The following is a 27,776-nucleotide window of genomic DNA, read 5'->3' as shown; positions in this document are numbered from 1 at the left end:
TGTGAATGTAGACACGTGTAGTAGTTTTTCTTCAATTACAGTATATTAAAAGTTTTAAATACAGGTCATAATAATTCTTCTTAAATGTCTCTGGATATAAAAGCTGGTGTTCTGACCCTCATTAGTCCATTAATGAAGATGAATCCTTCCTCTCTGTCTTTTTATCTCTTTGCCTATAAACTCTATTCATTTCATCTTTTATAAATATTCTCCATCCACTCTGCTGTATTGCCTCTTGTACTGTGCCCCTTGCCCCGTTCCACCCGCTATATATTCTCTTTATGTCTCCTAATTGCTTCCTAACTGTGAGTCATATTGTGGACTGAACTTTTGCTTTTATTTGACTTCAGCACTTTTACTTCCCTGCACCAGTATCAAACCTATAAGTGCTGAAGAGGCATTTTAAGAGCAGTAACAACATGTGCGCCCCAGTCAAACCATTCTCAATAACTCCAACAGCAACAGCTAAAATCATAACCTTTGAAACTCTTTCTCCTCCCACAGTTTTGTGTTTGCATTTTAATTCTCTAGCTCATTCCACACTTGTTTTTTTTAAATCAAATCTCCACAGTTTATCTTTTGTAGTTTTTATAAGAAGGGTATGCAGTGCATTACAGTATCAAAATGTCTTTTGCTCTGTCCTCTAGCTCTCAGAGGAACCAGAAACATTTCTTCCTGTTCTTCTTGGTGGTGGCAGGGGGTCGCACCGGTTGAGGGGAGTCTTGTTGGTTGGGTGTGGTGGGCTGGGGAGTGGAGGGCTGTGGCGAGCCCTCAGGAGGGTCGCCCACCTTCCATGTGCGTACCACCTGCCCCTCCTGCAGACGAAAGTCATGCTCTACACTAGAAAGAGAAAGACAAAAGAGAGAGACGATAATGTGTTTAAACCTGATTCTTTGGGCAACGCTGACATATCCTAACCTTTTAAGTTGATATGGAGAACTTCCATACAACAGTTCCTTATTTACGCATCCAGCAGTTACAGAGAAACATTTGAAATCGTGTTTCTGGCCACCTGGCAAAGTCCAATATTCACTCTTTTTTAGCTCTCTTTTTAGTCTCCACCAACTCACAGAAATATCGGGCTCTTTACTGCTAAATGCTCCGCTATGTTCACCAGCTAGTCTTTAACTGTGTCTGTCTACCGTTTGATGCTACATCAGGTAGTATTTTGCTGAAAACAGCTGCCTGCTGTGGCTGAAACTCGCTATGAAGCTCCGTAAAGCTGATGAAAGCTGCAGGTTCGGCTGATAATTCTCTGTTGGTTCATCACTACAAACTTCACATTGATATTATAATGAAAATAAATTATAGCCACTTTAAACATTGCAGAAATAAAGATGAATAACAAGAGTGTGCACAGCACCAGATACATGGAAGAACTGTTGTGAAAAACATCAGAGAGAAGCAGGGAAGACTCCCACATCTGCCACTTCCTTGTGGATAATAATGAAGTTGTTGACAAAGTGAATCAAGGGCTAAAATGCTGAGTATCACAGAAATATTGCAGCACCAAGAGGGCTCCCAGGACTGCAGTTGACACACACACACACCAAACAAACACACTGTCACATGACAGTATTGCTCAGGGGCATCGCTGCCGAAATGAGATGTGAACTCTGATGGACCTCTGCAGAAGCTATAGGTAAAGGTAAGCAATAATAAATGAATGCATCTGCAATAAAGGAATAAGGAAATATTTGCTTGCTGAATTACTTTTGTCAGCAGTTACATGTTGGGTAAGCTTTCCCCCCGTGAACTGATTCTTTTCCCCTCTTTTCTTTTTTTTTATTCATTTTAGTTTGCTGCTATTCTTGCTTATTATGCAGTGGCCTAGTTAGCTGGTGTTTCTCATCGCAGCACAGATGCTGGAAATAAAGAGGACTCCCTCGGTTGAGGATACGAGGAGAGAAGTGCTGCAGAGGAAGCAAGGAGGACTGAGCTCAGCAGCAGCAGCGGCGGCGGCAGAAGCAGGGCCTAGACTTTTCAGGCAAGAACAATGAGGACTCTCACATTCATATCCATCTGGCTTCATAACTCCCACTCCCTCAGTCACTCAGCCACTTCACTTTGGATGCCCACTGGTATTCTAATACACAAAAAAGCAAATGAATCATCAAACTCCAGACAGGAGCACAGTGCCAGCAACGGGAACGGACAGAGTAAACAGTAAAAAAGTGAGTGGGTACAAAGAGCAGTGGAGAGGATTTCTTCCCTCCACAATATTTACAGCAGGTAGGGGAAAAAAAGCCACTTCAACTAAACCTCTTTGTGGCAGCTGGGACTGCTTCACAGCTTGAAACAAACCTCCAAAGCTGCGTAAAATGAGGCACAAGTCAATAGGAAAAGTAAGCGATGGAGTCTGTCTCTGCCGCTCTACTGCCCTGAAATGAATAGAGTAAATAAAGTACTCCATTCCCCCATCTTCACAGCCTCCCTATTTGTGCCACCATACAGCTCAGCTCCCTATAGAGCTCCCCAGTGGCTCTTGCCTCGCGTCCGCTGTGTTCCCTCTTTGTGAAAATGAATAGCCCCGGTCCACAGCTCTGTGTGATGAAGGCACATTGGCGCTGTAGGGAGCTGTCCACCCTCAACCTTAATTATCTGCACGCTGAGCCCACAAACTGTGGCAGGCAGGAAGCTGTGAACCTAACACAGTTCTTTCCGCTGCTCCTCTTCTGTCCTCTGCTCACATCTCCGCTGTTTTTTGGCTATAGGCTGCGCCCCACCTCAGGTCCTGCCCCAGGCCATAATATAGGTTTCAGAATGAGTGGGAGAGAGTGATCGTGCTAGTCTGTTGACCTTAGCTTATAGGTGGTAGTTGCAAGGTCATTGTAATACTAGTGCTAATCTAAAGTTGAAAGAAATGTGTTTTTCAAGTCCAAAATGTGCTTTGGTTCTTGTTGCTTCACTTGTTTGACCTTCACTGTGCAGAATGATGTATGTGCAGAGTTTGACACTAGAAGGCTGCTTACACATTCATCTGCTGAAGGTATGCATAGTGGTATGGAAGTCAATGGTGGTCCAATATGCAACTTAGACTCAGCAAGAGTTGTCTGGCATATATTGAAGAGAAGGTGACAGCACACTCATCTCCAGTGATTCTATTATCCACGCTCGGCCACACACTCAAGGCGAGCTCATCATCAACACGTTACAAGGGTACACCTGAGTTCATCATAATCACTGAACATTAGAAAAAGTTAAGAGAATACATCAACATTGATATCCATGTATATTCTTAGACACCAAGAGACAAACCATAAAGACTATAACTTTTAGAGTACGCCCCAAAAATGTCCACGTCTCCAGTTTAAAGAGGACAATCTAAAAGTAAGGCCAACAAAGAAGTGGATACATAGGCCTGTATTTATTTAGCCATACATATACACTGTATACATATATAAGGCTGTATCTGACGCTTAGTGTGATCAGTTGTTTTTCAATGAAGGAGATGGAGTTTATGTAATTTCAAGAAAGTTTAACAAGGTCATTTAACTTTTTTTTGTGGAAGTTCAAAGCAGAACATTTTCTTACATCTTAAAACATGTCTGGAGTGGATCTTTCACGTGTCCTTACATGCATCTAGTTGTATTATACCTCCGAGTCTTGGCGGTTGAAACAACTCTGACCTCCGAGTCTCAGTGGGAGCATCAAAGTGACTCCAAAGTCAACTACACGTCAGCTGTAAAAGTTAATATTTCTTGTAAAGCTGTAAAGCTGTTTTGTCAGTACACAATCCATTCCCACTGTGTGACCTTACTTTGTACATGTTATTCCATCCGTAGAGATTTACTGTATAAACCTCCTCTTTTTTTAATCATTCAGTTTGGGAGACAGCGACCTTGCCCAAGAGCACTACCCCAGTGCCTCTCTAGAGAGGGTTGAATCAGCAGATTTGTAGTTGACACATAATTAGCCTTGAATTCAAGGTTATTCAAAACTGCCATTTAAAACAATCAGAGAAAATTAACAGTAACATTTTGAAATATTATTAATGATATAAATGGCTCACAAATTATATATGATATGGCTGTCTAAAGCTCTTACTGCAGTCAGATGAAGTTCAGGTCAGAAGAATCTGTATTCCTCTCTGTAAATGAGGATATTAAGTGCAGTCAGATTGGAAACAGGCTAAACATTTGACAAGCTGAAAACAATGTTTTAAAACAGTATTTTAAAATAATATAAGCATAGAGGTTCAGCTGGGCCTCATCTCTTTTTCATCCCTCCATCTATAAAACATTCATACAACAGCACCAGCGGGAGATCATCATTCCTCCTCCTCTGTGCTTTTGCTGAGTGGAGGAGCGACTTTCAGCAGAAATATAACGGCGCACAGGCAATCAACTCGAAATATCTTTGCAATTTTCTCTCCTATAGGCGGAACATCCTTTAAAAAAGACGAGTGAACATTTCATTTCAACAGGAATTACATGCAGCACGGGCAATTTGTGAGAAAAAAAAAGACGAAACTCGCACAAAATGCAACAGAAAATCTGACAAATGTTTATTACTCATCAAAGTCTCCCCTATAACATATAAAAAGTGTTTCTTAACCACACCCTTAAAGCAACATCACTATATTACACTAGTATACTTGTACACAAGGCACCATACATTGGCACTAATCCATAAATGTTGGCATTGATTAACACATTTAAAGCAGAATTATTTAAATATCACCAAATTGGCACTAATCAACATAAATGTTGGCAATGGTGAACATAAACTTAAACATTGCTGGTCATCATCAGTGTAAATGTTGACTGGCTCATATTCATCTTCTGTCTTGCAGGTGCACCTGATGGCTTGTAGGAGTTTCTGTGGAGCTGGTGGTAAGTCAGTCACCTGTTTCCATCCCCAGTCTTGCGGCAGGAGCTCATCAGGAGTTCATCACTGTGATTTCAAGACTGTCCTTGAACTCAACTGTCCTCACTGGGAATACAGGCACATCAGAAGTCTTCCTCGTTGACCTCCCACAGAACAGACAGTCTCTGTCTTAATGAAACTCCTGAACCCGGCTGTCAACGCCCCCGTATCACGTTCTTTTTCTTGTTGCTTCTCCTTCAGCGCTTTCAGTACTTGTTGTTGGTTGGTATATTTGATGAAGCAGTTCACCAGGTGATGTATGGATGTCGTCCTCTCGAGATGTACTTGCTCGGTTGATGGTGTCACTCCCGTTTTTCAGTAAGGATGGATGGTGGCTGTTTGCCTCCCTCCGCGGGCTCCTTACAGATGGCACATCTCACAGGCTCATTGTTGTTCTCATGGTGCTAAAATCACAAACAGAAGATGAATATCAATTTTCACAGCGCCATAACTGACAAATAACCACTAATGCAGATTTTGTAACCTTCAACTTGATCATTTTTGCAATGAATCCTGTTCACATGACTTTTGCAGCTCACTCCGTTTGTTAACCCTTAGATGCTTGAGTGATAGGAACCTACACTCTTCCAACAATGACCCATATAAGAATCAATGTGTTTTACAGAATAAAGGTAGGCCATCTTCATAATTTTGAACATTACTAGGATACTAGGCTGCAACAGGTTAGATGCCATTACAGGAAAGTTATAAATATAACAGTAAGAGTCTGTCTCTCCATGTTACGCACATTAAGCTGCTCAATGACGACAACAACACAACCACAATACATACAATACTGCTATCTAGCTTAGTTGGCTAGCTAGTATTAGCTAACTATAACATAGGCTAATTTTATGGTACATGACAATAACACATACTCTTTCACACAATAGTCTCCAATGTGCAAATATGTTGCTGAAATTGTTGAAATTTGATGAAGATAATAATACTTACATGTATCAGATCTCGCTGTGATCTCCCTGGTGACTGATATTGGATGTGTGGTCCACAGTAAATTACAGTTGATAAGAATCAAAGGTTCCTATGAGATACCCACTCATGGAAGCTTGAAGTAGGAATTCAAAAACTACAATTTCTAGTATAAAGTATAAAAAGTGAGTAAAAAATGTAAATGTTTTTGAGGAACACCTGGAATATGAAATGATAAAAACTTTTCATTACAAAGACATTGCAAGAAAACAAACATTTTGACCAACTCATGCAGTTAAGGGTTTAGTGCATTTTACACATGCACTATACAGCATCCAACTCCACGTCTCATGAAAACAGTTTCTGGTTGATTATGGACAGACTGGTTGATTGCGGACTAGAACATCGAAACATCCGTGATGAGGTACCACGCCCATGAGTGCATGTATATGCCAACACACACACAGAGACTCTGCCATCTACTGTAACACCTCAACATCCACGCACACATACACAACAACCTTCCTATATTACTACTCAGGAGAACAGGCTGTACCATGAGGTATTACACTCTCCTCTGACTATTATTCTGAGATGCTCCCACCAGCTATTTGGCTGTCACAGAGCGTCCCAAACTGGCTTTAAAAATCTTTATTCGATACCTGCATTAACATTCTCATTGCACTGACGTAAACAGACGTATGTGTACTTTAAAAAGACATGTGATTCTTGCACAAGATGGTAATTTATCCAACCGGGTGTGATTTTGTTCAGCTCATCCATTTTCAATAAACTGTGCAGCTGTATGATACTGAACGCTTTAGAAAGATCTTCCTCAAATACTGATTCATGCACTGCCTCCGTGTTGTCTGAGCATGTGTTTGTCAATGTAGCTGAATGTATATACTTTCACTGTATGTGTGATCCAAACTGAATTCTATTTATTAGCTGTGCACGCCTTGCTCTTGAAGCATGAGGTAAGGTATACATATAATGCCTTAAAATCTAGGAAAAGTAGAGATGTGTGACAGAGGGGGTGTATAGCATTGATCAGTACTTTAGAAGTCATTCAAGGCTGTGACAAGCAGAAACTCTGTGGGCATCATTTAGGAATATTGGACAGTAAGGGCAATTGCATTTTGCAGGCCAAGAAATTGGCCAAGCAGTTAAACCTGAGTGGTAGGAATTAGTGGTAAGACAATTATACCTCTAAAGTGAAATCACACGCAAGCTCCTAACAAAGAGTTAACCACAAAATAAAACAAGACTAAGAGTCTACGGCCATGCTAGCAGCTCTGTGAGGCTTTAGTAAACGTGAGCACACATGGTCAAGGTGACAATGCTAACATGATGTTTAGCAGGTAACCATGTTAACCATCTTACCTTAGAGTGCTAGCACGCTGATGCTAATTAGCACTGAACACAAAACATCGCAGAGGCTGATGCCATTAGTTGTGCAGGTATTTGGTCAAAAACCAAAGTGCCGGACAAATTTTGACCTGGTGATGGCGCTACATGAACAATTAAGGGTTAACCAAAGTTATTACATTTCATCTTGAGAGGATCATGAATATCTGTAACTATTTTAATGACGATCCATACAATTGTTGTTGAGATATTTCTCTCAAAACCACAAATGTCAGCCTCATGGTGGCACTAGAGGAAATGTCAGGTGATCACCAAACTAAGAGGGATTCATCCTCTGGTAACCAACAATGTTCGTCCAAAATTTCATGGCAATCCATCCAATAGTTGTTTCAGACAGGACCAAAGTGATGGACGACAGACTGTCATTGGTATTGCCATCCATATAGAACCATATAGCTCTCAAGAATATGAATCATTTACAGTACGTTTTTGAACAATGTCTGATATGTGGAAATCATTTAATTCAATCAGTATCCAGATAATTAAGTTGTTATCATGTGAAATTGTCTTACATCCAAAGATAATGAGATAATTAATGTGCGATCTCAAGCTAGACACCCGGTCAGCTCGTCTACAGTCAGGTTTTGTTGTTGTCAGGTTCACTTTATTGACAGCTGGCTGAGGAATCTTCTGTCTGATGGCTTGAACTGACGGTGACTGACAGAGGGTCGGTCTCAGTGTAACCACAGAGAAATCAGAGGAGGTTTTATTTGGGAGAAAAATACAGAAATCACTAATCTTGCATATCCACACCTCCATTCATCAAGTCCACAAAGAAAAAAAGAACATCTCATCAGGACAACTGAAGATATAAAGAAGGCTTCACTAACAAGATAGTCGACTCAGGCAAGAACCGATGATGTCTGCAACAGGCCGAGAACGGAGAGGCAAAGTATTATTTCAGTATGTATCGCTGGGAGGAGACTGTGTGACAGAGCAAGAAAAGAAAGACACTGACACTGTAAACATGACTAATACCTCAGGGACACATCATCACATGATTTATGCTATCCACGTCGGGTTTGACTATGCAATATAATTTATGCTAATCATAGGATGCTAAAAGCTTAAATGCACATCACCGGCAGTCAGATCACATTACACGACAACACCTCTCAGTATAAGACAGAACAATATATTGTATTGAAACTATGTGTGCTAGGATACAGGATTTTTTCAAGGTCACTACATTTGGCTTCATAATAAGTGCTGAAGTGCTTGGCAGCCATTCAGAATAAACAAAAGGAAACCTGTTGTGGGTGACTTTAAATAACGTAACCTTGTGTAGCTTTAATGTTACTGTCTCTCCCTGCATCTCTGTCCTCTTGTGATAATGAATGCCTAATATTTACATTTTCATAAAAATTACCCACATGGATTTTACTAATATGACCTTATGAGCGACCTCTGGCACTTTCCACAGCGCTTTGTTTTTCTAGAATCAACAGCACAGCCATTCCCAGTGAGAGAAAGGGCAGACCAGACCTCTCACCTTGTTTGTATTTCCCTCCATGGGCATGAATAAACAACACAAAATGTTGTTTATTAAAGAGACCAGATGAAGAACCTGGAAGGTTTAAGATCAGAGAAAATCCTCTGCATCAAATAGCTTTGTAAATAAAGAGCAAGTGAGGTTAAGATTGATTACTGAGGAGGCATAAGCTAGGGATGAGGAAATAAAAGCACATGTAGGCCCGGGAGCTTACAGTCCCATCAGAGTTCGCCTGTACCAGTTTAAGACTTGACCCGCTATTGTGGTCTAACTCTCAGTGCTTTGTTTACTCTGTAGAGCTCATTGTACCATGGGAAGATGCTGTACAAAGTGTACAAATGAGACAAGCTTGCATACACTGAACCAGCAGCCAAAAGCCAGGCTGGCAGTCCTGAGCATCCAAGATCTGCTCTGTGGGAAAAAAGCTGTTCACTGTGAATTCACACTCATTACTGGTTAACTTTGGGAGTTCACTGCGTAAACCTGCAATAACTGATTTTTTGCCCACTTGGGGGCAGCAGAAACTAGCTGTAAACACAACATTAACATATTATCTCATCATTAAAGCAATATATAAATTATACATGATTTGTACGATTAAAATCTACCAAGTCTCTGCATTGGTCTTTGAGGACATTTCGGGATCTGTGCTTCTGGCAAAATTTAGAATGGAAAGGTAGATGAGAAGATAAATACCACTGTCATGTTTGTATGGTAAATATTAAGCTGGAGCCAGCGACTGGTTAGCTTAGCTTAGCATAAAGTGAAAAAAATGACGAGTTGTGGTTTTTCAAGGGGGTTATGTGTCAGATTATTTTATTATTGCAGATGCAGTGACTTGGAGTATCTACTGGTTGCCTGGCAACCTCACAGTGACAACAAGAAGTCACTGCACCTGCTGAGAAATAGTCCGGTAAATTGTCATTTCTACAGTTTAATTTTGTGATCTTTAGAGATGTTGGCAGGAAGATTTTGTTACATTTGGATTGAGCCAGGCTAGCTGTTTCCCTCTGTTTCCAGTCTTTATGCTAAGCTAAGCTAACCAGTTGCTGGCTGCAGCCTTATATTTAACAAATTTGACAGTGTTATCGATCTTCTCCGGCAGAAAGTGAAAAAGCTAATTTCCCAAAATGTCAAACTATTCCTTTAAGCTGATATGGCAAACTTGAAAATAGTTGCTTATTTATACACCCAGCAGACACAGAGCAACATTTCATTCATTTGGAGTTGTGTTTGTGTCCAATATTTACGCTTTAAGCTCTGTTTTTGGTCTCCACTCACTCCTTATTTGGCTCTTTAGCTGCTAATTGTTCCACTATGTTCACCAGCTAGTGGCTAACTGTGTCTGTCTGCTGTTTGGGTTTTTAGAGCCTTTTTGATGAAAACAGCTGTCTGCTGCTGCTGAACACGATGCTATGAGAGCTGTGAGAGTGAACCAAAACAGGACCGAAAACCACAACAATAAGCTCAAACGCTCTAAAAAAAACTGCAGAGCTGAGTCTGCCTGAACGATGTTGTTTCTAAACCCCTGAGCAGGAATGTTTGAGTTAGCATGGTTAACTTTCCCTGTTATTGTGGACCATGAACTGAATTCAGTCAGAATTGTAAGTCTGAGCATAAGCACAGTCTCAGTACAGATAAACTCAAGTCAGTGCTGATCTGAGTCGATAATAGCTGAGTTCTGGCACTGAGGAAATTGGAACAAAATTTACTGTTCGGCCTCCAGGGGCTGTTGTGGGCCAAATTTAGAGCAACATATGTGATGAGGTGTGCTTACCAAGTCTGTCCTAACAGTCAAGCCAGGATTTTTCCTCAGCACCCGCCCACAATGGATATTTATCCCATGCTCAGCGATGGGTAGGCACAAAAGTACCGCAGAGTTTTCAAGTTACTGGGTTACACTTTGTTCAAAAGTCACCTAGATATTATCATGATAAAGGAACTTTACAGTAAGTCAGCTGAGGTGAATTAAAAGGCAAAAGGTGACGGCTGGTTGCACTCAGCGCCTGTTTGTCCTCAGCACCACTGAGGTATTGAGTGATAGCTGCTGGAGCGGAAGGCTCGGATGGATGAGTGGCTATTGAGGAGAAGGTGTGGCGGCAGGGTGGCAGTTTGCCACCTGAAAAAAATAACAACAACCAGCAGTTAGGATCCATCCATCTTTATCTCTGCCGCACCCGCTCATAAACAAACACTAACACATTCAGGGTTTCTTCATAGTTTGTGTGAAGGGGGTGTGTTTTTTGTTTCACCTCTCCAGCGTTTGGAGGAGGGACGGATGACGACAGTCTCAAGGGGTAATGAAGATTTAGGGCTGAGGTGAGCCGTCGGGGAAGATATGTGCATAGATGCAGAAAATAGGGAGCAGATTAACACCGATGTTTACCTCAATTTTTTTTTTTTTTTACCTAAATGGGATTTTTTGGATGACGAAAGAGGTCAAAAATATATGACAGACATATTTAACGTAATAGTGGTGGTTTGTTTTGTTTAGATTTTTTTTGTTGCCTCTGCCAAGACATTTTTTTTTTTTTGACAATCCAGAGTAAATAAAGCAAATGTATCCAGTTTTATTTGGACAGTACCACTTTCTAATAAGTCACCCTGTACAAAGGGTTTGTAAGTGGTAATTAATAGTTTATAGATCAGTAATTAGCCCCAGTGTAAATGGTAGACAAACGTTAGTAATGGGTATCTCACTTTTTAGAGGATTCATTTCGATGTTTTAGATGTTCATTTTGTTATTAAATTGATTGTGATCAGGATGCCGTGCATCTCTTTTCCAGAAATTCCTTTTCTGGGACTTTTGCGCCTTTATAATACAATAATGTTTGTAACGCTTTTGCCTGCAGGTGGGACGACATGTTCATGTTCAACTAATTCATTTCAAGCATTTGACACCTTCATGTTGGAGGTGAAACACCAGCCTAAGTCACTTCTTAAAACCTGGCAACCCAAAGAAATGCTTATAACTGATCTATGAAGCATTAGCAAATGATTTATTAACCATAAACAGAGCAAATAGATGTAAACCCCATTACAAAGTGGTGCCCATGAATACTATTAGACTATTGTAAGTGGGAATAATATTTCTCATGTTAGCATTCAGCATTTAATATCTCATCTATCGATGATCTCTGATATTGACACAAGCGCGGTGCCAAAGCAGGGAGAAGATTGAGAGTGGGTGCGAGTGGAAGAGCTTTAGGGATCTAATTTAGCTGTGGGTGTGATTCTAGCGTGATTAGTATTTATATGACACATCATCCACATTAGGCAGTGCTTCCCTGTTCCACATGCCACTCTTGATCTTCCTCTCTCCTCCCTGTTTCAAAGACATGGCACATCGGTGATGGGCACCATCTGGCACCCACTGTTGGCACGAGTTCGGCTCTGTGATTATTGCCAAACAGCATGAACAAGGGATCTCGCTCTCCCTCTTCTCTCGCCGTGTCTCTCGCTCCCTCTCCCTCGGTTTCACACCCAGCCCTATATCTGTCATTTCTTCACACAAACACACTCATGAGTGGATGGATACACATTTGTAAGGACATATAACAATTTTACGGCTTCACATCTCCAGTGAATGGTCTGAGACGAATGAGTGTTTTTTTAAGACGTATACGCTGCTAACACTTCACATACCACTGTGCCTGTTTTTCTGTGACAGTCGTGCTGTCAGCGGTGCAGGAGAAAAAAAACAGAGCATATGGAACAAATAATACTCTTCACTTCTATTTTCTTGTTTTCTTACTGTGAAAATCTTGTGCCCCTGCTGGCTGAACATTTCCTCTGTGTAGTTTCATATGAATGAGAGTGATGCCAACAGTGTATTTTCTCCTTCTCCCCTGTGAGATGCCTGTTGCTCCGTGGCTCAGCCCTGAAGTAAAGATGGATTACTGCAGAAGAACTGCCTGCCCTGCCCTTTACACATTTCACACACACCACTTCTCCATTATCAGCCTCATCCACTGGGGAAACGGTGCGCATGTGCACACACACACACACACACACACACACACACACACACACACACAGGTCTGAAAGCTCTGACAGGGTTGTTAGCAAAAGGTCAGAGTCAAAATCTGACAAATCTTTCTTTAGAGAAACGAAAACCTCTCACATCCAGTTAAACTGAAAATACACCAGCTTTTATTTTCCTCTCTTGTTGTCTTTCAATCAGTTTCTATTTATCTGTGTATCTCTCTCTGTTTCTCTCTCACTCTCTGTTTGGTTTAAGATACTCATCGAGCAAGAAATCTGTTCATGTTCGGATCAATTTCCTGTCAGATATACCAGCTACCGGGCTCTGCAGTCAGAAGATTATCCTGGTGTTGCCTGGCTGAAGGGACTTAACTTAATTCAATAAGTGCATTATTGAATGATTGATAAGCAAGGTAGTTTTTGATTATAGTGTCCAAGATTCAAAGTTTCAGTTTATTTTCTTCCTAAACTATTTGAATGCATTTGTTTCAGATAGTTCTCATCTTTGAATGATCTCATCTTTGATATTATTTATGGCTGACATTTTCAACAATATCCATTCAATGTGTTTCCATTCTGTAATCACCTCTAAATATGGTACTTTATACCTCTATATACGACCTACCTTTCCGATGTGGGATTGCAAACAAAGCTTTAATAAACTCACAGCACTTGGTTGAGGTTAGAGAAAGATTGTGGTCTTGGTTAAATATGGAAAAAGTCCAAAGTGACCTGAAGCACGAAACAGTATGTGTTTACTTTATTAACTTTGAACTAAAACCCCTGCGCTGTGTATGCCCACCATCCACCCCAACAACCTCCCGATGAGTCACGTAGCGCTTCCTATTCTTGAATAAATGTTGCTGGGGAACATAATTCAGTTCAATCCAATTCTGCTACAAAACAATTCCTACAAAACGCAATTGGAAAAACAATTGTCTGTCTGACGTTCGGAGCTGAGCAGGTAGATTTTTAGAGCTTTTTCACTGAAAACAGCTGCCTGCTGTGACTGAAAACGATGCCTTGAATGTGGTGAGAGTGAACCGAAACAGTAAAGTTGCGGGTCGGACGGCTAAACAACGAGATGAAACTCTCTATAAAGCTCCGTAAAGCCGAGGGGAGCTGCAGATTCAGTTGATAATTCTCCGTGGGTTCATCGACCCCTTTCACAGTCTAAAAATATGGATTAGAGACACTTTTAAGCAAGGGAAATTGGTTATTGTTAATAAAAAGGCAACATTAATTGGAGCTACATGCCACCCTGACATATAGGACACAATACTTCCTGCACTGACACTGAACTTCAGCACTGGATGTACATAGTGATGTGTGGAACAGTCCAATATGAATATCATTTCCACGTATACTGAGCTTCCCTGGTTTGTTTTTTAAACACACAGGTTTTTCTGTCACTGTAACATACTTTATTCTGTTTTTATCTTTCTGTCTCTTTTGCTTTGTTGCTCCTCCAAATGCAGACGCACTTTGCCTCTCCTCTTTTCTCTTAACCTCTATACTTTCCTGGGAATTCATTTCATATTCTATTCAGTCAGGTCTTTTCACTCCCTGTTATGATAATGGCAGAGAATTGTCAATGTTTAATGAATGGCTGGAGGCTGGATACAGGTTTCCGAAATATCCTTGTGACCGTGAACATGAGAAGTTCATCTATAATTTGCTCACACGTCACTGTTTTTCAGAGGAGCTCTGCTAAATGTACACACACTGGGGTACAGATTTATTTTGGACAAGTTTCTGCTCATTTGCACACTGTATGTACAGAGCAGATGTTGCTTTCCCTGAATAAACTGTGCACAGAAACACCTCGGGTTCTGGTTCATTTGGCTGTGGAAGGGAAAGCAAAGCTGTAAGTAGCTGCCGAGGCAATCTTTCCTACTCACCTCCTCTCTGACGCCACTCTCACCCCTCTTTCCTGCTGCTCCTACACCCAATCCGGAGCTGCGAGTTTGCACCACTTCTCCTCATCCCCATTTAGGTGTGAAATGTATTTATATTGAAAGCGCAGAAAAACTGAGAAATGGGGGGAGAGAGAGCGGAGGAAGTGACACAAGCAATCTACTGGAAAAAGGCGCCTCTTTCTGATGTCTGTAGAGTACCATATTCCTCTGGATGAAACCAGGACAATGAGAAGCAGCTAGTAGCTATGGGCAAGTGTTGGGACCATGTAGAGAGTATTTGAATTAGACTGCTATGCCCTTCTGGGCCACATGAGAAAGTGAATCAAAGGCGGTGAAAGGAAACGTGAGCCCAAGCTGAGAAGTAGCACTCTGGAGACAGGGAAGTAGACAGAAGCACATTATAGAGGGCAGCCGTACTGTGAATGAGGGCTCCATGCACCACGGCCCACAGCCCTTAACACTGTCTTGAGTAGACAGCAAAGACACTATACATTGGTCTTACTAGATTCTGCACTTTAGAATATGAATTCCCCATTTTCCCTTGACTCAGATGCACAAAAAAGTAGTATTCACGTTATTTCCCCACACGCTGTTTCGATTTTTTCATAACACAGTGAATTAATTCCCTCTAAAACTTATCAGGCTACATTATACTGCCTGTTTAACCATGCAAGACATGCAGCGCTACTCCATCATGGGGATCTATTGGACAAACGTGCCTGGCAGCCATCCTTCACCCGCACCGAGCCAACGGAGAGATGTCCCCAGGTCTCTTTTAACACTATTATTACTTTTTAAAATCTTTTAAAGCCGCTGCGATTCATTTTTAATGTGGATGAATATTTCACGGCACACAAGAGTGAGGCATTTGTTTAAAAAAAAAGAAGAGAGAGAGAGAGAGAGAGAGAGAGAGAGAGAGAGAGGAAGAGGTGCTGAGTGAGTGAATGAGAGGTAAAAAAGTTGTAGATATTGAGATGCATGAAGAGTCATCCCAGTTTCCCCTCCCTGTGCCCAGTCTACGGAGTCTCTTATGCTCCACCAACTCACTCTCTGGTCTATCGCAATCGAAGGACAGCGTGCGAGTATCCAGTCCTGTCATGCGATGTTGTGTCAGTGGAGATGTGCGTCAGGAAGCACTGATTCATGATGGGTGTGTGGTGACAATGGCGAGTGATGAGTTGTTACTGTAGGCGCTGTCACAAAATGTTCGTCTCAAGCCCACCCAATGGATCAGTCTATAGCCTTCGTCCTACGAGTCTTGGAGACTCAAGAGAGGAATCCTCCACCACCACCACCACCACCACCACCGCGCCTGGCATGCATATGCATATCACTGATGTGAAGAGGCATTCATTGACAAATAGGATGCTTAAAAGAGTCACCACAGACTGTAAATGAGAGGAACGGAGAGAAAACAATACATGTGTGAATTGAGGCCACAGTACTGATATCAAACAAGCATGAGTGGCATCCCCACAGATAACAGTCAGCCAGCAGGAAAGAGAAGGAAGAGCAAGAATGCTTCCTCAGCAACCTTTTTTTCTCAATTATCTGCTGTTCAGTGAAGGCGATGACGGATTGTGTTAAAAAAAAAAAAAAAACTCTTAGCGGACTTGTAGTTGAGCTGGAAACGTATGGTCCAGAGAGTCATTAATCCATCTCCGAGTAGCAGCCCATCGAGCTCCTCCAGTGAAATGCGTGATCGAGCAATAGACAGAATGGCAGCAGAGATAAAGCAGCAGAGCACAGATCTGATTAGGCCGCCGTCTCTGCACACTCCGCAGGGATTAAGCACAACAGTTCCTTGTTAGACCTCCTTACTTTGTTCGCCATTAGCAAAAAGAAGAATAGGGTGAAAATCACAACTCCACTCACTAATTAACAGTCCTGCACGGCCACACAATCAGATTCACATATTAACATGCGGTTAATGTGCCACCGGTGCTGGATAAATAACATCAGATGCATCATGCATTATTCTTCCTGTAATGTGAGACCCTTAAAAACCAGAACAAATGAAGTGCTTATTTATGAGTCTTGGTTGGGGACAAAATGTTCAAAATGTTACGTTCTGTAGCCACGAGTATCTACATTTGCATGCTTAAAGTGTCATTAGCATTTTTATATAAGCTTTGCCCTGAAAGACGTCCTGAGTAACAGCAGAACAAAGCTCTGTGTGCAAACACACAAAGACACACATGTATCATAATAGTTTGCATTTAACATGTTAATATTGTTTTTCTTAGACTTTTATTTGTCTATATATATTTTTTTTTTTGCTATTTACCTACTTTAAAGTAAACACTTTTTCCCCCTTAATGTTCTTCCTTTAGGTTTTTTAAATTAAACAAACAAACAAACAAACCAACAAACAAAAACAATCCACGCGTTTAAAATTATTTTAATGTATAAATGTGTGCTTATTCTAGCAGTTATAATACTCACACATGCTCAAACTAAACACGGCATGTTTTTTTATGCATTCCTTTACAACTCATGGAATTATTCATCCGGACATATTAGCTTTCTTTAGGGTTTCCACTAGAATTTCAAGCTGCATTAATTCATGTTTTGGCCGCTTGGGGGCAGCACAACAAGCTTGATATCACCTGATAAAGTTAATAAGGAACTTGTTTCAGAACAGTTTCCTATTTACACATCAAGCAGCTCCGTGTCTGCTTGATGTGGACCATTTGTGTTAATTTGATCGTGTGTTTTTTGGTGTTTTTTGACCTGACGAATGCAAGTCTAATATTCACTCTCATTTTTAGTTCTGTTTTTGGTCTCCACCAACTCCTGAAGGAAATATTCGTCTCTTCAGCTGCTACATACTCCACTTTATGCTGATGGGCTGGTAGTATACAGCAGGTTTATCAGAGCTTTTTCATTGAAAACTAGGGTTGTAACTATTTGTGTTTTTATCTGTTTATGTTAGTAAAAAATATAAAGAAAAAAAATATGTATCGTGTCTATACCGGAAGTTGTTAGAAATTATCTAGTCTGCTTCACTTTGGGCCTTAAATTGTTTTCTACTGGCATTTATACTCCACATATATATGTATGTATAAGTTTAGCTGCCAACAAAATATAGAAAATCATATAATATTCTAACAATGTACTTAAATTAATCAGTTAATGAAATGTGATTTAAGAAGAGAGAGAAAGAAAATAAAACAAGCAAGTCTGAGTCTAAAAACTGAGTCTAATAAAAACTGTATAACTGTTACTGTTATTAATGGAAATAAAACACGTGGTTTAGGAAATTACAAGTCAGAATTGCATTGAGTATAGTGAATGATTTAAAGAAAACAAACTGTGTCCATAATGGGATGAAGCCCAGATGAAATACACAAATATTACCGCAGAAATTAGGATGTTTTTCGTGTCTGTTCAGAGCACATTATCTGTTCATATGGAAAAAATGTGTTTGTTTACATCCCCACTGAAAACAGCTGCGATATGAGAGCGGTGACAGTGAACCAGAAAACCAAAACAATGAGCTGAAAGACACTAAAACGCTTTCAGAGTCAGGAGATAATATCTGTGGGTTCATCACCACCGCATGAACAACCTCTTTTACATTACACATCGTGATTGATTTATTGTTAATCTAAAAATATTGATTATAGCAGCTTTAAAATAAAGTTCTGTGACATTAGATTTTCTCAGGTCAGTTTTTTTTGTGGTTTATTGGGTAAGGGCAAATATTCCTGCATGGAATTTATTCTCATTTTTCCAAATAAGTTCCCGTCTGAGCTTTTCAACTAGATTGATACTCTGTGGTGTGCTGAGCTGTGCTTTTCTTTGAGGGTAAGACTTCTTCAAGAGGCTTTCTTAATTGATGGAATCTGTCCTGTCAGATTTTATGGCTTTTCCATCACTCACTCCTTTTCAGGCTTCACTTTATCTCCTTTTTCTCCTCCAACACCTTTTTCCCTATATCGCGGCCAAATTCTCTTTTTTAGACTCAGCTCAACTTGAGCCTCAAAGAAAAGAAAATCTCTTCCCTTTTCAAAGCGGGAAAATCCTCTTGTCACACATGAAAGAAGCATGTCGACTTGACAGGTCGATTGAGTGATAAGTCCTCATCTGACCGTGAAACAGTGGCTCGGGATGTCGGCTGAGGAGTGAACTATTAAGTGTAATATTTCAGCCACCAAGGAGAGAAACACGTGATGATAAAGTACAACATACCAGAACGATAACTTATCCTCTGTCACGTCTCTCAGTACCGTCCTCATCTGTATTTCTTATTTCCTTTCCTCAAGATGAGGAACTATCGCTGCTTCTTACTGACATTCCTGAGCAGTAACCCTCACTGTAATATTCTAATCTTTCGAGATGAAGCTGTATTTAGTTTCTGAATGAATCCTTTTCTTTATGGGCTTCTTCTCCCTCTGCTTCATTTCTAAATCTCAGATCTTTTCTCACAGATCTTTTTGCTTTCTGCCCTCTTATCCTCAACTGTCTGTCTTCTTCCTCTTCTTGATTGAGGAGGGTTGCATACACACTATAAATAAATTACTGAAAAAATAACAAGATTAGGATCCTGGTTTGATTGAATAATTTATGCGGTTACAGTAATTTAAACTTCACCAATAATATAATTTGTTTGCTAATCAGGTTGATGTCAAGGATGTTCAGTAGCTACAGGAAACACCGTATTATCACTACAGAATAATAAATAAGAGATGAGAGAGTAGGTGAGTATGCGCAATCAAATCACTGAAAGCAAGTCTAAGGTGTATACACATTTCACAGCTCCAGTCCACAATTATAAAGACTGATGATGAAACTTGGCCTGTTAAGTGGGTTATGCCTTCTCAGATTTATGACATAATTAAACATAACACCTCTAAGGTATTTACATGAAAGTTTTAATAATCAAGAGCACCGCCTTAACCCATGACACCCTTAGTATCATATTTGATGATCAGCAAGATCAATAATTACCTGAGAAACCTATTACATACGATCTGGCACATGTTAACTGCCCTCTAGTGGATTATTGGTGTAATGCAGGGCACTTATTTACCGAATTCAAGATGGCTGCCTTACCGATCCAGTCATGTTGCTAATATTGAGAAAGTTGTGGTAAGATTTGTATTTTTACCAAAATTTTCAACATTTTCTCGATTGAAGCAGCATATAATTAACAAAAATTATACTTTCTTTCATTGTAATATGTTGAACATCAAATATGATACAGCAGGTATTTTATGTATTTTTGTGGAAAATCCCCAAAACATTGTTTTGCATTTCACAATGCTGTTATGGTTTTAAATGGTATTTCATATGTATAACCTTCCCTGTGATAATTGTGGAAACCAGATTATCTTCAGAAGTCAGCAAGTGGCAAAGTAAAAAAGAAAGAGTAAAGGTGGCGAAAAGTAGAATTTGACCCTTTTGTGTCGTATAGAAAAAGAATGTAGGCAACAACCAACACAACACAACTGATAAAGAGCTAAAAATCTAATGTATGCAGATATTATAAGTAGAGGAGGGTAAAGAATAAGTAGAAAACATATAGAATAAATCAAAATTAGGAAAACATGTGAAAAACTTTGAATATTCTGATAATTCTTTCATGTATTAGAGTTAATCCAGTGATAATCAAATGATATGTGTGCATGTAAGCGCTCTGAATGTCATCCCTCCTCTCTCTGTCTTTCTCCTCTGCCTCTGCAAGATTTGCTTCTTCTACTAATAACAACCCCTCCTTTTTTTTTTCAATTTTGACATTTACAACTAAGAGACAGGGATTTCAATTTCATAGCAATCCACACTTTTCTTTTTGCCTTTCTTCACCCTCCTGTAAAGTGTGAAATCCTGTTTGTTAATTGATTGATTTCAATTCAAATCTCGGAGCGGAATGATTATGCAGCAACTCTGTGTGTGTGTGTGTGTGCGTGTGAGTGTTTGTGTGTGTGTGTGTGTGTGTGTGTTTTGTATTTGACACTTTGTGCCTGTGTGCATCTGTGTGTGTAAAAGAGAGATAAGGAGAGTAGAAAAATGAGACACGTAGAAGAAGAAGAAGGGAGGAAACCAAGTGGGCACACGGGTGCATGACTTAAGTCTGTGTTGTTGTTCACCTCATTAAATCTGAGAGAGAGAGAGCATGAGAGTGTGCGTGTGATAAGTCTTAATAAATCACTTATAATTGTGTTCAGTGATCAAACCTGCAGCGGTGTTTGTGCGATGAGTGGCCGCTCTCAAAGTGCTGCATCTGGCTGTGCTGTCACACAGAGCAGAACGACAATCCTACCAAGCCATAAAACTGAACTCTCAAAACTGATGTGATTCGAAATGACAGCGTGATGCACATAACTGTGCGCCAAGACACGCACTGTGCTCTCGGTGCTCGCATGTAAAACAAGCGATAAATATGCAGAAATTCACGCTCACAGGAGGACACATCCGTCCACATACCTGTAGATGATGCAGGCGCAGTCCCTGCAGGTCCCGCAGTTCTCAATGTCCTGTCCGGTCCTGTAGGAATGTCTTCTGTTGAGAAGCACAGAGATGACATATCAGGGGTAAAAGAGTGATGTTGTGTGTGTGTGTGCTTGTGTGAGCCCATAAAGACATATTCAGGTTATCGCTTCCCTTGTTGAACCGGATTTCTGGCACACACACGCACATCATTGCAAATATACCAATCTAATCTCTGAAATCACCCCTGATAATTTTTTAATGAACGATACCCCTTCCAACAGGCTCCAGCTGTTACGTAAACCATGAGTCACTATATCACTCCAGGCATAAAATAATGCTTATGAGGTAAAAGTCAAGTCTGCATGCATTAGACTTAGCCCCATCACTGAATTCTTATACTGGAGCACGCAAGATATGTCACTTTATGAGACAGAAGCCTGTGCAGTCACATGTTTAAATGTCTGCAAAGTATAGTGTTGGCATTAGCGTTAGCAGCATGATTTGGATTACGCTGCTCAGATATCAGTCAGGCCTTTCCATGGATTCATAGACACACATCCATCCATGTCTATCGCTTCCTATCCAAGAGTTCTCCACTTCATGTACTATTTTGGTGTGATAAGGCGGGAGAAATTACTAAGCAGCTTACAATGTAGGAAGCAGATTAATTAAAGACTTGATGAGAATGGTAAAGGGTTTACACTAAGAGGCATGGCGCATCTGAAGCCACCAACATGATGACAGCCAAATGCTGATTTCTATCTATCACCCGCCTGCTGCATACATGCACGAGGAAAGAGTTGCTGCAAAATGGGTGAAACCAAGCTCTCAAAAGTGCTCCCTGTGGTCTGACATGACATAAATTCTTTATCTAGAGTTGAGACTGAGATCGAGAGTTGCATGACTGACATGAGACTTCATAAAAATAACGACAGACGCTCCCCTGCCTTCTGTCTTGCATTCAATCTGGTGTTTCTTTTTTCTCTGTCTGGTGCTCGCCCTGCTGTTTTAGCCACTCCTGTCTCTCATGCCTTCTCATTCTCACCAAAATTTACATTGTGTTCTGTCCACACGGTTTTGTTGCCAAAGTATTTACAATGCTTACAATGCCGGGATATGCTATAAATAGGGGAGCTGCATCACAGCAAAGCTTAGGCACAACAACCATCTATCTGTAATATTCCCAGCACATGATGCAGGGAGGTTATTACTGCTGGGTTGTGGATATTCCCTTTTTTGAAGAATAATCTGCCTACAACAACCTGCTTGTCTACTCCATTCCAGGAGAGAGGAGCCAATCTTTTAGTGCAAAGCTATGTTCACATTATCATGTCTGCCCCTCCTTTGTTTTTTGTGAAGATTCTCACTTGAGAAATTAACTGTCTGGGAATAAAACAGCAGGCACTTAGGCTACATGCTGTCATTTACTACTTTCCAGGTCTCCAAAATACCAGGCACTCATAATTTACATAGTTCCACTGTTTGTTCTTCTCTCCTACCTGTTTTAAATCTATCTATCTATCTATCTATCTATCTATCTATCTATCTATCTATTTCATTTAATGGGGTTAACAGAAGACTGAATGTTAAAGTTGGCCACAGATTACCAGATGGCTTTTCACACTACACTTGGCCCCGGGCTGAGAGCCCCCGTTAGCCCTGGGTTTACAGCTCCGTTATCCTGCGGCTTCCAGTCATTTCACATTTACAACTTCAAAATGTGGGATAGCTCCTCTTTTGGCCCAGGGCTTTCACACCACATTTAAACCCAGACAAACCCTCTTTTAAAACCCTTGATTTAACCTTGGGCTATGCAACATTTCACACTACTGTTAACGCTACCTTTGAACACCACCTTGGACATGTGGTGCAAAGAACAATAGTGTGATCCTGGGTCATCCCTACCATGAGAAATTCTTAAATTATACACCTTAGGTAAAATTCTTAACCTTTCAAATGTGAAATGTGGTGTAAGTTCACCCATGAACAGTCTGACTCAAGTTATAAACTTGCGTTAATAAATGGAAGTGTAAAGCCTCACTCCAGAGTAGAGTTATCCCTGACTTTTCAAGGTTAGCACCAAACATATGGCTAAGGTAATTTTGTGTCAATTGAGTTTAGAACAGTTCTCACATCATTTCAGTGAAGATGGCACTTTCATTGTCAACTGTTGTGGCATGGTTACTGTGTACCTAAATTGTGTGCAGTGAGCCCCCGAAGACCGTGAGACACCCGAACATTCCTGGAAAACAGTCCTGCATCAAAACAACACAAGGGGCTACATTGGTGTGGGTGTGTTGTTTCAGGTGAGACAATGAAATACAATGCAGGAAGTCCGGTTTGATACTATGAGACAGGATTTCATAACTTTTAATAATAAAGCAGTTATTTTATCTTTTTTCATGATAGCGAGGTAAACAGTAGAAATACGGCGTTCACATTACAAAGTAATTTACCAGGAATGTGTGCTTGTAGGTATTTGACAGACCACCGCAGCATCTAGCCAGATGAAGCTGCATTGTGTTGTGTTGTGAAAAGTGGGCCAGGGTCAACTTTTTTTTGCTAGATAAACACTGCATTTCTTTGGTGGAGCACTCTGTGTCCGAATCCCTGCTGAGGCTACGCAGTGGCCTCATTCAAATTATTGATGGGACTGCGTTTTTTCATGCAATGCTGTTGTTTGTCTAAACCTTGTTGGTATCAAACAAAGTTAAGCTAGCCTTTCTTAGACTTAAGATAATCCTATGTTAAAACAATGCAAAAGGCTGCATTGGTGGGGGCATGTTGTTTCAGGTACCGGTGAGACATGAAATATGACAGAGAAAGTCCAGTTTGTGCAACAGATCCGTGTCTTAAAAAGGCTCATTAAATGGTATTTGAATGGCCACCGCAGCACCTTGCCTTGTGATGTTGCATTGAAACCCTGCATTTTGTTGGAGCTCTCTGCTTTGGCACCCTCTCTGTGTCAATGGACTGACCACATTCAAGGTCAGCCCAGGGCTAATTAAATACAAGTGTGAAAAGTCTAGAGCAGCTAATGTCAGCAGTTGGATGATAATCTTTTACTAATAAGCTAAGCATGCCATTATGTAATGTAATGCGTATTATGACCTGACAAAGGCTTGATTGAGCTCAAAACATTGTTGATCAAAATAGATTTGTGGTTTGGAGTGAGTGTGCAGGCATTACCGTTTCATTCTTACAATGTAAACTGCCCACCAAAATGAAATATTGCCTCACCCATCTCTCTCGGCTTCCTTCTTCTCAAGGTCTTGAATGACATCCAGCAGGACCTTAATGGTGTTCTGGCTGGTCTCCAGGACCCCCTCCAAGCTGTGGAGCTGGTTCTGCAGGCTACGAATATCATGCAGGGGTCCGTTGGGACCCAGGAGCTTCTCTGTCACCCTGGATGGGTCCAGTTTACACCTGGCCCCAGACACCAACCCTCCAAGAATTTCCTGGACCTGTCTTAGTGTGTCAGCCTGGGTGGCAGTCAGGGGCCCAGCTATAGGCCGCTCCCCAGAAGCAGAGCAGCCCCTGGCCCCAGTGCAGCCCTGCTGGTTTGGAGGGAGTGGGTGTTGACTGTTGGGGGTGTTGGGCCTGGCGTTGGCTCCTGAGCAGAGCATTTTGTGTAGTGCCCCTAGCTGAGCCTGGGCTGAGCTGAGACAGCTGGGCTTAAAACAGGCCTTGGCAGGAGAGGAGGAGGAGGAGGAGGACTGCTTCGCTCCCTTCATCACAGCAACTGGCGGAGTTTGAGCTCTGTGCTTCAGAGAGCTGGCTCTCTCACAGAGCTTGGGTGAGCCTGTACATTTTATATCTTCCTTTTTCTCCTTCTCCCTGTCTTTATCTTTCTTGCTGCCCTTGCTGTCTGCCCTGAGCATGGGTGTTCGGATTGCAGGACCTGGTGGATCATTTCCATTTTTGCGTGGTGTGTAAGGTGGAGGTGGTGGGGGAGGAGGTGGAAGTCGAATGCCCCTCTTATCCTGAGCGTTGTAGGGGGCAAGAGAGGGGGGGGTGTACGGTGGCGCAGCGCGAAATGTGGAAGAGTAAAGAGGAACAGTTTTAGTTGGTGTTGCACACGGTTGTGCATTTGGAAGAGTGGACGCATATGTTTTCACAAGTGGAGGCGGAGAAGTGCAAGATTTTAGTTTTGGGACTGGGGAGGTGTAGGGGGTTATGCCTGTGTTTGCAGAAGAGGTATTTTGCAGAGCTTGACATGGGATGTTGCAATGAGATACAGTTTGTATTAGAGTGGCATAAGAAGGTGTCGTAGAATTTGGGTGAGAGGCATGCGGACCAATCGGATGTGTGGTAGAGTAATATGATATGGAGGTGCAAGACAAGGCAGTTTGAGTTACAAATGTACAGGGTGTTGGATTTGTAGGAGGTGTAGCATTTGATGCATTGTGTGGTGGTTGATTTGGTGTTACATTTGGAGTAGTGGCTGTATGTCTGGTGGGGTCAATGGGAGTTACATTGGGGGTTATAGTTGGGGTAGGGGTGGAACAGGTTAAGGGAACTGATGATACTATGTTTGAGATAGGGGGAGTGCAGTTTTGGGTGGGGCATGGCGGTGCAGTTGACGAAGCACTGGAGCAGACAACAGTTGTGCTGGGGGTTGTTGGTGGCGACACAACAGTATAATAGGGGATAGGGTGTTGGACTACAGTAGGTGCAGATGTGGAACAAGGAATGGACAATGCTATGGGTGGAGGTGGGGTGGTGCAAGCTGGCTTGGTTGGAGAGGAGCAAGGTGGCTTAGCGCTGCGTTCAGGGGTCTGTGTTGGTGCACTTGTAGGTGGGGGAGAGGTACAGTAAGGCACAGTAGATATTTGGGTGGTGGGAGGGTCTTGAATCGCAGTTGGGGATACAGGACTCTCAGACTCAATTTGCATTGAGCTGGGTGGTGCTGTCAGAGGTGGGGAAGCACAAGGGCTGCAAGTTTGTGTCTGGGTAGTACAAGGTTGATGATTTGGAGGAGAGTGACAGGGTGAGTCTGTTTGTATTTGAGTGTTGCACTGTTCAGCATTTGGAGGTAGGGCTGGACAAGAGTTGGTGATTTGGATTTGAGTTGTGCATTGTTTGTCACTCAAAGGTGGGGACTTATGTTGACTCTCAGTTTGACTTTGGGTGGTGCAATACTTTGAATTTACAGGTGTGGAAGGGCTCTCAGTTTGAACTTGAGTGGTACAGAGTTTGGTATTTGAGGGTTGCGGGGATGGCCTGGGGCTTTCAGTCTGAGTAAGAGTGGTGCAGTAGTGCACTTCCTTTCCAGGATCGCTTGTTGTCCTATTCAGCCGCTTTCTCCTCCTGACCACTGAGGGAGTGCTGCTTCCCTGACGCTTGGGGCCGTCTCGACAGGATACGGAGGAACAGTGACACGGCTCAGTGTTGAGAAGGACTGAAGGGGGACAGCTGTGTCTTGAGTTTTTTACCACACTAACAGCTGATTTAATGTCCGTCCTGGAGGCTTTAGACCTCCGTTCCACCTCAGTTCGATCCCCAGGCCCAGGAGGACCGTTCTGGTCCTTGGATCCAGGCAACAACACATGGTTATGTGTAAGGTACTCATCTTGAGAGTCATGTTCGTCATCCCCATCCACGCCCACTGAGTCCCCGAGACTGTGGCTACGTGTGTGTGTGGAAGAGAGGGACTGGGGCTTTTTCAGGCATGGGGAGGTCTGGATGGCTGTGCTGGTGCTCGTACTGGGCCTGCGGGTCATTGGCAAGGTTAGGGAGTTAGTCTGTGGTGGTGCCCAGCATCGACGTGTAGGTCCAGGTGTCAATGGATGAGGAGGGGCCCTGGCTAAGAAAGCAGCCACCACCTCTATAGTACTTGCCATGTCCCCACGCACAGCCCCAACCACAGAGGTTTGGCCAGGTAGACCGTCAGTCCGTGGCCCATCCCTGTGCATCCATGGCTGGGGGGACCTGCTGCTGTGTTTGCGAAGAGGATGTGGGCTGTCACAATCTGTGGCAGGCCTCTGATGGCTATTGTTTTCTCCTGTCCCACTGTTGCTACTGCTGCTGCTGCCATCCTCCAGGTCTTTGAAGCGTACCTGGTGGGTGCGGTTGCGGCGCCGCTTGAGGCGGCTCTCAATATCTGGGGAGTCTCGATTGAGCAGCACTGAGCGCACAGTCATTGTCCCGGGCAGCTTGTCCGCCAAGGTGCTCTTGCCGTTGGTTTGGCCTGTGAGCAAGTGGTTGGGCTCTTTGCTCACCATGTCTCTTGTCTGTCTCGCTCCCCCAACATCCACAGGCTCTGCAGGCAGTTTGATGTTGTGAAGGCCTAGTTGTGTTAGTGCGTCAACAAGTAAAGTGATCTCCCCTTTACTATGTATTCATTATAACAGTGAGAGATCTATTTAATTGATTGACCGAGTTCCAGTTTCATTACAGAGCAGAATGGAGATATACTGTGGCTGTTTCTTTATAGGATTGTGTGCAGCTGCTCACGTTATCTCAAATCTATACACCAAGGACTTCCTTTGCAACTAAGATTGTCCTCTAGAAAGGATGGATTACCATATTCACAGTTCAAGGTGTAGTATATTAAGCACAGCAAGTAAAAATTAAGTATAGATCACTTTGATAAATGCTGACCCAAAGAGCCTCATGGGTCTTTACTCTTACCTTCGTACAAAAATAAATATATGCAGCATCAGAAATTCTTTAAAATGAGCATGTGAGAAATGTCCATGCTGCTCCATGTCTTCTGA

At 41.9% G+C, this 27,776-nt stretch overlaps 1 protein-coding gene across 1 annotated transcript; it reads right to left on the bottom strand.

The window, feature by feature from the left end:
• Positions 1 to 650: 650 nt before the first annotated feature.
• On the bottom strand, positions 651 to 27,281 carry LOC139301642 (protein INSYN2B). The gene is made up of 4 exons (XM_070925082.1): positions 26,493 to 27,281; positions 24,298 to 25,040; positions 21,052 to 21,126; positions 651 to 840 (listed from the first exon to the last, which is right to left on the bottom strand). Exons 1-4 carry the CDS (start codon positions 27,279 to 27,281, stop codon positions 651 to 653), a joined length of 1,797 nt encoding a protein of 598 aa, XP_070781183.1.
• Positions 27,282 to 27,776: the final 495 nt, after the last annotated feature.

This window comes from Enoplosus armatus, chromosome 18 (genome assembly GCF_043641665.1).
Source record: "Enoplosus armatus isolate fEnoArm2 chromosome 18, fEnoArm2.hap1, whole genome shotgun sequence".
NCBI classification, from domain to species: Eukaryota; Metazoa; Chordata; class Actinopteri; order Centrarchiformes; family Enoplosidae; genus Enoplosus; species Enoplosus armatus.
The sequence above is the reverse complement of the archived record's forward strand: the minus strand, read 5'-3'. Positions and strand labels throughout refer to the sequence as shown.